Raw genomic sequence first — 11,487 nt, forward strand, 5'->3', positions numbered from 1 at the left:
AAGTTCTCCAGAAGGTTGGTGTTGTTGTGGTCTTTTGGGTCGTTGAGGCAAAGATGAGGTCCCAAAGGAAGATGTAGTGCTTGGAGCAAATCACTAAAGGGGCGAGGAATTTAGTGATGGCTTCGCAGAAGCTGGTCCGTGGTCCTGGGGTCTATTGGTGAGGGTGCCTCCAATGGCCATTCTGTTGTTGGTTTGGAGTTGGAAGTTGAGGTGTTCCATACTGGGTGTGATGTCATCATCAGTGGTAGGGCAACAAATTGCTTATTTGTGGATGATGGCAATGCCTCCTCTGTGTTTGTGGTGTGTTCTTGGGGTACCATTTTGTATCCATTGGGTGTTTTGGTGGTAATGTTAGGGGTGGAGCCAAGTCTCTGTGATGAAGATTAAGTCAGGCGAGGGTGGTCATGGTATCCTAGATTTTGATGGTGTGCTTGCAGAGGGGATCGGGCATTGAGCAGGAGGCACTGGAACAGTTTTGTGGTGGGTGCGGTCGGTGGGGTGGGTGTGGCGAGGCTTTTGGTGCAGGCGCGAGGTCCTGAGTTGCACGTGAAGTGGCAGGGGAAGCAGGTAAACGGTCCTACCGTTGATCACGGGGATGTGATGCAGCAGTTGTTGTCATGGCATGTGGAGTTCTGTGGCAGAGTTACTGTGGGTCGCAGGAGGGCGGGGGTTTGCGGCACTGGGTGCAGTTCAGGAAAAGAAGTGCGCAGAAGTGCGCAGACAGGTGCGGATGGGCATCTCTTTGTGGCACCTTTAGAATGTCTGCTGAGTGGTCATGCTACGATCTTTATTAAGTAGGGTGGGTCTGGGTGCTGGTAAGCGGGAGGCTTCGAAACTGGTGGGATACGTGAGTGGCAAGGTAGCTGGCACGCTATCCAACAAAACAAAAGAGAACAGATGCAACAATACTAAGGCTGATAAAAAAACACAAGGCTGGCTTAATAGGAAAAATAATGGTTAGTCCTGGTATATTGCTAACAAAACAGGAAAGTCTGACTAAGGAGGCTAACCAGCTGTAATGTCGAAAAACAATGCCAAATGCCAAACAATGTTGAGCTGAGTGCAGATGGGCAGGAGCGGCCGGCAGCGGCAAGCAGCAGTAAACAGGGAGAGAGCGGAAGCAGTAAACAATGTCAGCATCAGGAAGACCTGCTAGACTGCAATGTGGGTAGCTGGCCCAGGCCCTGCTCAATGGATTCACTCTGTGGCCTTCATTAAGCAGGTCTTGGGAGGGGGTGGGGCGCTGGGTGGCAGGTAGCATGAGGCTTAGAAACCAGCAAGAAAAGTGAGTGGTGAGCTGGACTGGCGTGCTATCCAACACAACAAAGGGAAGAATAAGACTGATATAAAAAAAACACAAGGCCTACTAAACAGGAAAATAAATGTTAGTCCTGGTATTTTGCTAACTGAACAGGAAAGGAAAGTCTGAATAAGCAGGCTATACAGCTGTACTGTCAGAAATCAAAGAAAAATGCCAAATAATGCTGAGCTGAGCACAGAGGGGAGGGAGCGGCCGGCGGCGGCAAGTGGTGGCAGGAAGGAGGTAGAGAGTGGCAGAGGTAAACAATGGCATTGTCAGAGAGACCTGCTAGACTACAGCGGGGGGAGCTGGTACAGGAACTGCTCAATAGGGTTACACTGCGGTCTCCATTAAGTACGTACTGGGAGGGGGTGGGATGCGCATGGCAGGAAATGGACTGTTTCGAAAACAGCAGAATACATTCGTCGGTAGGTGGCCCAGCTGGCTATCTAACAAAACAATAGAGAACAGAGGCAACATTAATAAGACGGAAATAAAAAACACTAGGCTGACTAAACAGGAAAAGAAATGGTTAGTCCTATATTGCTAACATAACAGGAAAGGAAAGTCTGACTAAGCAGGCTAAAGAGCTGTGATGTTGGAGAACAATACCAAACAAGGCTGTGTGCAGAGGGGTGGAGCGGCCGGTGATGGCAAGTAGCTGTGGGGAGGAGGGAGAGAGTGGCAGCTCTAAACTGTGGCTGAGTCAAGGAGACCTAGCTAGACTGCAGCGGGGGAGCTGTTACAGGTCCTGTTCAATGAGGTTGCATTGCGGCATCCATTAAGTAGGTTCTGGGAGTGGGCTGGGGCTGGGTCTGGGTGATGGGAAGCAGGAGGCAAGGACAAGAGGGCGAGGAAGGGGCGGGGACAGCCTAAATACCCCTGCTCCCTCCACCGGAAGTAACCATTTGCCTTACGTCTTCCCTGGCTCCGCCCAGGGACTTGACCGGGTGCCCCCAGTGCCTTCATGCGGCACTAAGGCGGCCGCCCTGTTAGGGGGGCTGCTGCGCAAACCCCCCCCCCCCCCCCCCCCCCGGCAGCCTTGCAGTCCCAGAGCTTCTGATCACAACGATAACAATACAAATGAATGAATGGGTTTCCACATGTGCGATTTCCATTTGTTGCAGCACGTGTTCACATAAGCTGTTAAGGCCCTTTTAGTGCCCTTTATTAAAAAAGTGCCTGCATAAAAGTTATTGTGAATCAGAGCCCAAATCCGTAGCAGTTTGTAGTGCTCCTTCGTACATCTCCTGACTCATACATAGTACATGTAGGAAGACAGCCACTGGCTCCCCACTTATTCATAATAACCACGAATGCAATTTTAAGAATTCGCAGTTATAAGTTTTTATCATTTGATCGTTTTCTATCTTCCCCACCTTTATACTGTTATTGAATACTAGCTGCTGCCCCCAAACAGCGCTCCGGATAAATATTTTTTTCTAAATGCCAACAATATCCTTATCTGTCTGTGTTTTTGCATTAATATGCTCTAAAATTCTTTTTTTTTTCAGCATTGATTTGTATACAACTATAACGTGACGACGCATCCTATCAAGGGAAAAACAATACATTATTGCGAACATGGAAACCGCGTTTTGGGACCTCCAAACATTTGGGAGATGAGGTCATCGATTTGAATACAAAGTCACATGACCGATTCCAATTGGAAAGGCTGTGTATTATTTTGTGGTAAAATGATAATAAATACCTTTATCCTATCAGGTTGCATGGGTCACATCTTTCTGTGTGAAAACCAGAGAGGGATCAAAGCTCCAGACAGAACATTTATAGGATATTTAATTACGATATGGCTGACATTAGGGGTCGTCAGAGGTCCCTCCTGCGACCGCTGGTATGCCCCTTGTGACTCCTGTCGCTGTCTTTGCGACCCATAGCGTCAGCAGCGGCAAAATCAGTGCCAGGAACAGAAGCTATTGGTCCTTATGAACGTCAACGGGGACTTCACTCTTCTTGTATAGTAGGCGCACACGTGACATTCACTCTTCCCATTTGCCCAATAACTCTCAGAAACAGTGCGTGTTGTTCACGGCGTAACCTTTCTTTTTATTCACGAAACAGGTAATTCACCAGTGACCAACACGAGAGTAATAATATCCCCTTTTGGATATAAACTTATCAAAGCATCACTCTTGATGAAGGCTGCCAGGCAATTAGGCACAACATTACACTTGAACTTGAACTTGGCCGTACACTTTAGTGGCCTCGGCCTGTCAAAGGCAGTAAAGAAGATATGCACCACATTACATTTGAACTCTTGAACTTGGCCATACACTTGAACTTGGCCGTCTCGGCCCACCAAGCCCCAACTCTGCTGTGCACATTGTGCCAGCAGGCCCCAACGCGCTACAGCGAACAGTTGCACTACTTGTAAACCAGGGCCCCTCATGGCACGCTGGCATGCCCACTGGGGTACCTGCCCTCAGGCAGCCTCCCCAGGGTTCACCTCAGTCCATAGGTTGTGGGTTAGGGCAGAAGAGTCAGGGACCACCATCAGGCCAGTCCCCCCTTCCGCCTACCCTCTGCACACGTGGCTCCTACCCCTTTCTGGGGGAAAACCAGTTGTTGATCCGCCACAGTGCGAGGAGCTCCCTGGCGCACTCGCCCTCCCCCCGCGCTAACTGTGCACCTAAATGGCCCCTAGTATTGTTTGTATGAGGCACTGCCCGTCTACCAAAATTATGTCCTCCATCCTGATTCCACCTCTCCTTTCTGTTCTCTGGGCCGTCCGGTGATACGTTACCTGCCCCCTTTTCAGTGGCCATCGAGTTGTGAAGACCCTAGTTTACACCATCACCTGTTTCCCATGAATTAATCTATGACCACCTGCCCGGAACCTGTCACCAGCTGTATTTCCACCACCGCTATCCTAAAGGGAACTACTACCCCATACCCTCCATAAAATTTTTGCCCATACGGGTGCCTAGCTGCTAGCGCAACCCAATTAGACTCCCCTGATCTCGTGGGACAGCGGCGGAGGTGTTGGACCCGCTGCCTTCCTTCTACTGGTAGCCTGTGTATAACTTACTTCCCACGCTTGTCCTTTGCCTTAACCAGAACCCCCTTAACTTAACTGCCCGCGCTATCCTACTGACCACATATAGGAACATCCCTTCAGACTATTACCAGGCCCAATAATGTGTTAGATAAAATATCTTGGCAACTACCTCAGTAGCTGGCACATTGTCCAGAAGCCACGCTTAATGTCCCCTGAGTTGGGAAGGCCCCACACTATCACTCGTTTTCCTTTATGACATCGACCTCCCTCCCCAGGAAACTAATCCCTTGGGGCCTCCAATAGCGATTCTGCCTGCCAGGATGCCTGCCACCTTAGCGAAACCCTACGTGTACTCTCCTGAGCCTTTCCAGTATGCCTCGTTGATATGCCACTGAAATCCCGGACCTCCAGCAGGTCCGAACTCTGTCACCAGCCAGGTGACGTCCGGGACCACCAGCAGGTCAGTCCCTTCTGTCGCCAGCCAGGTGCCCCAGAAGCTAAGTCCCGGCTGATGATAGCCTTATGCAACTTCACCAGAACCTCTGGGAATCCCTATGACTCACGGCATGTGTGGATGCTTGTGCTGTGACCTATCTCCCTGCGGCCTCAATGCCGAAGAACAACTACTGACCCATACCGTTACACCGTTACCTGCTGCCGTCAGTCATAGTTAACTTACCAATCAAGCACCTCCTTGTGCCTAGAAACCACTCAGCTATGCTACATATTTTGTGTCCATCCAAAGACCCCAGAAGACTTTCACTGGCCTGGACTCCTGCACAGCCACCCACTGAGCTATTGCTCCACCCACTGACAGGGCTGCTCCCTTTGTGATGTGAGAGGTTTTGCTTTGGCCTGTTAGGACCTGTGGTTACAGGCCGCCACAGGGGTATAACAGGCTGGTTTTGCTGGTTTTGCTTCGCCCCTTACTGTTAAGACCTGTGGTTAAAGGCTGCCACAGGAGTAAACGTGGCTGGGTTACCATGATAATGTAGCACCTGCCGGGTAATTACCCTGTGCCCGAGGTGAAGTTTGTAGATTAGACTCCCTAAACACCTTTACCCGGGAGCCTCCTGTTACCGTATCCTCTGCTATGTGCCTCTTCAATATAAAAACTTCGCACCCCCGCATGGCCAAAACAATGTGAAGATGGCGTTGCCCTTGGTCAAGGGAAGCCGCGGCTGGATGATTTAATATATTGCCTGGTAACTAGCCAGACCCGGAAGCCCGCGCAATAAGAACTCACCGCTCAGCCCCAAACTGACTACTAACCTAACGGTTATTAAGTCCCTCGCAAAGGTCCCCCTACGTGACGGGAATAAATACTGTTGGATATCGGCACAACTGGTGATTGTAACTTGGGTTTTGGAAGGGGTCCTCCTGCAACAAAGCCCTGGGAATGTTTTTGCACTGTCTCCTCACTCTTATTGGCATCACCGCGAAAACATAAAGAAAGTACATCCATGCCAGAATTGGTTCCCCCGCACTAGCGGCTCAGGGGTAATTGTAACCAGACAAAAATTCATCTGTTTCCTGACTTCTAAGCAGAACCATGCGCATTTGATGAGACGTTCTCCCTCCAGGCCAAGGCTGATTCCCCCTATACTATCACTCCAGCCATGTGATTATGTTGGCAAGACAAGTTTTTTTTTTGTTTTTTTTTGCTGAACTGATCATAACGTTTTGCAGATAACTGGTAGCAGGTAAAAGTTTTGAACTGTTAAACCAATTTCATTCTTTTTTTTTTTTTTTTTTGATATATGGTCTGGTACGTCCCTAGGGCTACAGCCATATTTGTGCTTAATTTATTGAGAATTGTTGATCTTTGAATATTACCTGGGTCTAATCTCATAACTAGATTAGAAGAATATATTTATAAATAAATACAAATATTTTGAAATGAATACCTGTCTGGTGTCTTTTCATTTGGTAAATAAAGAGATTATAGGGTCAAACAAGCAGATTTACATTCCTCAGAGGCTTAGCCACCAGGACCATTATGGCTGGCAATTCTTTTTTTTATTTTTATTTTTTTTTATTTTTTTATTACAGCGTTACCCCCAGAAAACTTGGTTATTGACACTGACAGGAGTATAGGGAACAAACGTACTTAAGGTGACTGAGACCAATGACTGGTTTCCTTATTGCTGGTAACATGAAACGGAAGTGAGTATGTGCTGCCTTTAAAGTTACAGCATTGTCCGGTTTTAGATCTACAGAGTTCCTACTGAACTAACTAACCTTACTGAAGTTGGTGTAATGGGAGCTAGGACGAATGCGTAAGGTTCTGCTCGGCTGCGCCTGCAAGAGCCTATTCTAACGTGTACCTTATCCATGAGGGAAAGCAGCGCGCAAATCATGCTGTTTAGAGAACTTGTATATGCATTGTACCAGGTGACCCATAGCAGAGCAACGTAGTGCCGCACATGGGGGCGCCTGGCTCGGAACGTTACGCATCCAGCGCCTATTAAAACTGTGCTGGATTAGCTCCTAGTATTGCATTTGCAGCCCCTATCCCACTGTCTCGTTGCGATGTACAGCGAGTGGTAATGAGCGTACGCCCACCTAGTAGCCACGCTCACTACTAGCGTGCAGTTGCTGTGCGCGGCGGTGTGCTTCCGAGCCATTTGGCATGAATTAGACGCCCGCACAGAAAGAATCCCAACTATTAGTATGCGGCAGCTGAACGCATGGGTGTGTTTCGGCGCCATTTGGCATGGTCTGCTATCTGTCTGGTGGTTGACTTGTTATACAGTGGATGGATCCAATCCAATAGTTCGGGGCCTAACCCAAACATCCTCAATAATGCTCACAGGAAACACCAGTCAACCCAGCATGTGAAGAGCCTTTTCAGTAGCTAACAATAATGCTGCAGGCAAACAATCACTGCTAAGGGTTGCCCCTAATACTTGAAAAAATCTGCGCATATAGGGTAGCATGCTAAGCCATGGGAAAAAGCCGCTCATTCAGTATAGACCAGCATTAGTGAAAAGCAAGGGAGGCCAGGATATTACCCGGTATTTTATAATCCATTTTTAACATGGATAGGAGGCTAAATAAACCTTTATATAGTTGGCAAGGCCGTGACTTCAGAAGCACAGCAATATTTGGTCCCCCAGTCGTGCAGGTAAGAGACTGTTTCATATGGCTATTGTGTGTTTATTAAACCGAGGCGGGAGGTTCAAATGAAGGCCCTACTAATGGCCAACATCAGGTGGCCAAGGTGGCAACTGACGCCTGGAAGGCAAAGATCACCCCATAATCAGGGTGCGCAAGGCCACCGCCCCTCCCATAACATGCACTTAAAACATTGTAGTTGTGATAACACCTGGAGTTAAAATAGCGCTCTTCTGACGCAAGACTAACAATTGCTCTTTCATAATCCAGGCCACAATTTAACTGCATTTGCACCAATGCCCATGAGGTTATACGGTAAACTCATCAGTAAATGAAATACGTTCCCCAGAGCCAGTAAACGAAGCTAAAAACCATGCCTTAACTCCTTGACACGTTCTTCACTGTAAATCACCGACCGGTACCCAACTTACCGTTCATCAAGTCAATAAAATACAGCAAATACAGGAAGCCAGCAGCATGATGCGCAAAGACTTCGAATACTATGTAATACAACTACCTCCGCTATATATGTTGTTATCCATAAGCATTGACAGCAAGGAAACAAATCGCAGGGGAAATAAGAACAAATAACCGGACTATGATGCCTTGAAATGTCCTTGCATGAAACGCACTGGCAGATTTAATGGTGCCGTGAAAACGTTCTTCAACATGCGGCGCATTAGGAGACCAAAATTCCCGATCGGAAATAGAATATATATCAAGATCCGAGCTAATGACTTTGAGCTGAAGCGCATTCGATCCCTATCCGCCGTCCCAGCTCCAAAATAGCGAAGCCAGAGCCGAGAGCTGCTTTCACCGCAAGCCGCCTCTTACATGTTACGGGGGCGCCCCCCCCCCCCCCTCCGTACCTGTGAGCTAACGTCTGGCTGTTTTATGCGAACCGCGCCGGAAGTGGGAGGACCGTCGATGTAGAGACAATAATGAGGGGGCTGATGGACAGCGAGAAAAGACTGCGCCCCACATTCTATGACACGAGGTAAATCACCCTCGTGTACGACTAAAGACTGTTCCAAAGGTGTTTTTCCCCCGCCACATCCAGCTTTAGTGAGAAATCCAGCCGCGAGCCGCTCCCGATGTCTGGCGGGGGTATGCGAGGGAGTGATCAGTAGGTGAAATAATACGGCAAGCACCGTATGAATAGACGTAAAGCGGTATAGCCGTTGTTTCAACAAACAATTGCACCAACAACTATGGGTGCGAACGGCCAAAATGTTCCAACCCACTGCACGAAACCACTCGAAAAACCAAGGTGGCGGGACGCCTCGCTCCATAGTCCGCATCCCGGTAAACGACCGGACACTCCATTATGTTTAAAACGCAATTTTGTTCCAAAACTTTTAGCACGAATACAATCAACCACCATAAAAGGGGGAGGGCGTCCCCTCGCATATCGCAGCGAGACGCCCTGCACCACGAACCGTATGGTTCTTATCACAACGCGGTCTTTTATATGGAATACACGTAAAACAACAGCGCTTCCCCCGCATGTGACACTCCATAATGTGCACAACGCAAAATTATTCAAAAACTTTTAGCGCGAATACCCTCGACTACAACAAGGGGGGTGGGCGTCCCCTCGCATATCGCAGCAAGACGCCTCGCACTATGAACAGTATGGTCCCTATCACAACGCGGCCTTCATAGGAACTACATGCGAAACACTCGAAAAGGAAATAATTAATTAAATACCCGATCGCAACAGACCCCCATGTGGGCGAGCTACGCCTAGGCCCCCTCAAACCTCCTGTGCCACACGCAACACTCCGCCGACTTGAACTCCCTCGACGTTGACGATGTGCCCCTGCAGCTTGTCGTAGGTTAGAAGGGACAAAGAGGCTGACGATCGCCAGGCACGGATTCAAATACCGTTCCAGCGCACCTCGATGACGTGACCTCATTCCGCCCCCTTTACGTCCCTGGGGAAGGTCCAGTCAGTCCCGTGGCGCTACTAAGGGCGCCCCTCCTCTAGTCGCGGGGGGCGCCGGTCATTTTGTCGATTTTGTATAATACTAATAGTGAAGAATATCACATTATTCGCTATTACTTTAATAAAAAATGTATTACAAATAGCTGGAATATGACTTTCCCTGGCAGCTTAGAAAAGTAAAAATATTATCTTAAATATATGTATGTTGTGTGCATGCTAGCAGTTTTGAGTGTGTTTATGGAAAAGAGTGCGTGAATGTCTGTGTGTGTAGGCAGAATGTGTGTGTATGTGTAAATGTGTATATGTGTGAATAAATGTGTGTGTGTGTGTAAGCATGTGTATTTGTGATTGAAAGGGAAGGTCAAAGGGCATGTGAAGTCACTTCCGCTAACCCTAGCATTTTGGTGAATCTACGTCCATGACAATGCAGTAATGAAACTCGATAAAATAAGAATGGTAATTGCAAGAAAATGACACAGAAGCAATTGAATAAAACGTCGCATTTACGTGCACAGATTCACCTGCTAAAATAAAAATGCAAAATCAATGCAGTCACTTTGCTACTTGCCTGATGAGAACGTTTCATGTAGATGTTCCAGTATAAAGGTCAAAATGGGATAGTCGACATATTCTTCAGAGTTTGGATTGTAGTAGGTTTGAAAAAATCTCTCTGCATCAAACTCCTTTTGATACAAATCTTTTAAGTCGGATACAGATTCCATAGCTTCAATATCTGGAACAAAGTGGTGTCATTGTATCTCACACAGCGCCTTTTATAGTGATGGGTCCATGATGCTTTGTCAAATGTTTGATAGTCATGGCGGCAGCCAAATGGAGCTTATGTAACCACTCCCTTTACAATGTTCCCTTTGCTTTGAACAAAGTGAGGCGATCCAGCAACAGCTTCAATCACGAGCTAGGCCATGTAATTGCTGACTTGGTACCCATACTGCACCCTAGTGGGATGTGGAGGGTTACGTCACTGAAATATCTTTGGGGTAATGCAGTCTAGATATGCAATAAGTGGGTAGGATAGGCAGCCGGTTTCGTGCAGCGAAGAGGTCCGTCTAATGGCGCCAGGACAAAAGGGGGACGCCAGGCACGATGTAAAACTTGAGCTGGAAATTAATGTACGTTGAAAACAATGCTCTATACATCCACTTCATTATGCCCTTGTGTTCCGGACATCTCTTGTGCCCAATTGGGTCAAAATGTAAGTGGATAAAACGACCACGAGAATGATCAAAGTGCTGCACTTAATTTTCATTGGTGAGTATTATATGCATCACTAGTTCTGATTTATTTCATTTGCACGATTCACGTCTCTTTTATCTTTAATACTGAAGGCTGGCTGCTGCGCTCTAAACAGTCCTCTGAATAAATCATATTTCTTTTAAATGTCAAATACATCGTTATCTGATTGTGTTTTTTCACTAATATACTCTACGATTCCTTGTTTTAGCTTTGATTTTTGTTCATCTGTAGCTTGAAGACCCATTCTAGCAAGAGAAAAACAAACCATTATTGTAAACACGGGGACAGCCGTGATGGATTCTCCCAACATATGCAAAACCAAATGGGATGACGGACGGAGTGTTGAACGATGGATTTAGGCCCAGATCTCTGTACTGGGGGAAGGTATGACATTGTTCTGCATTCTGTCCATCAATAGTTCTTTTTGCATTTGTCACCCCGAGTGCGACGGGTATGCTCAGACGTGAGTCCAGTGTTCTCCATGACACTGGAATCAAGCTATCCTGGCTAAAGAGGGGTGAAACCCCGAAACCGGTCCTAGGATGCTGGTTTCCCGTCCAGGGAGGACCTGGCCTGGCAGATCGGGCTGGACTGTTCCCAAAGGGCACAGGGTCAGGACTGAATTGCATATGGCTGGGTCCAAACTGGAATGGCATGGTGAGCAAAAAACGATGGATTTAGGCCCAGAGCTCTGTACTGGGGTGAATGTATGACATTGTTCTGCATTCTGTCCATCAATGGTACTTTTTGCACCTCCCAACATATGGTCAGATGAAGTAAGTAATTGACTTGAATACATAGTCACACGGCCAATTCCATTTGGCAGTGCTATGTATTTGTGGTGCAATG

General features: G+C 47.5%; 1 protein-coding gene across 2 annotated transcripts in view; it reads right to left on the minus strand.

Moving 5' to 3' along the window:
• The window catches only part of LOC146856920 (nicotinamide N-methyltransferase-like), a 104,632-nt gene extending 94,492 nt beyond the window's left edge, over positions 1-10,140 (minus strand). Inside the window, exon 1 of one of the 2 annotated variants that reach the window (XM_085647388.1) lies at positions 9,953-10,139. In XM_085647388.1, the coding sequence (XP_085503514.1) occupies positions 9,953-10,106 (154 nt within the window). In that variant the 5' untranslated portion in view covers positions 10,107-10,139. Of the gene's footprint in view, positions 1-9,952 lie in introns of both variants that reach the window. The other variant, XM_085647386.1, reaches the window with a different exon arrangement.
• Between the last annotated feature and the right edge of the window lie 1,347 nt (positions 10,141-11,487).

This window comes from Triturus cristatus, chromosome 3_2 (assembly GCF_964204655.1).
Source record: "Triturus cristatus chromosome 3_2, aTriCri1.1, whole genome shotgun sequence".
NCBI classification, from domain to species: Eukaryota; Metazoa; Chordata; class Amphibia; order Caudata; family Salamandridae; genus Triturus; species Triturus cristatus.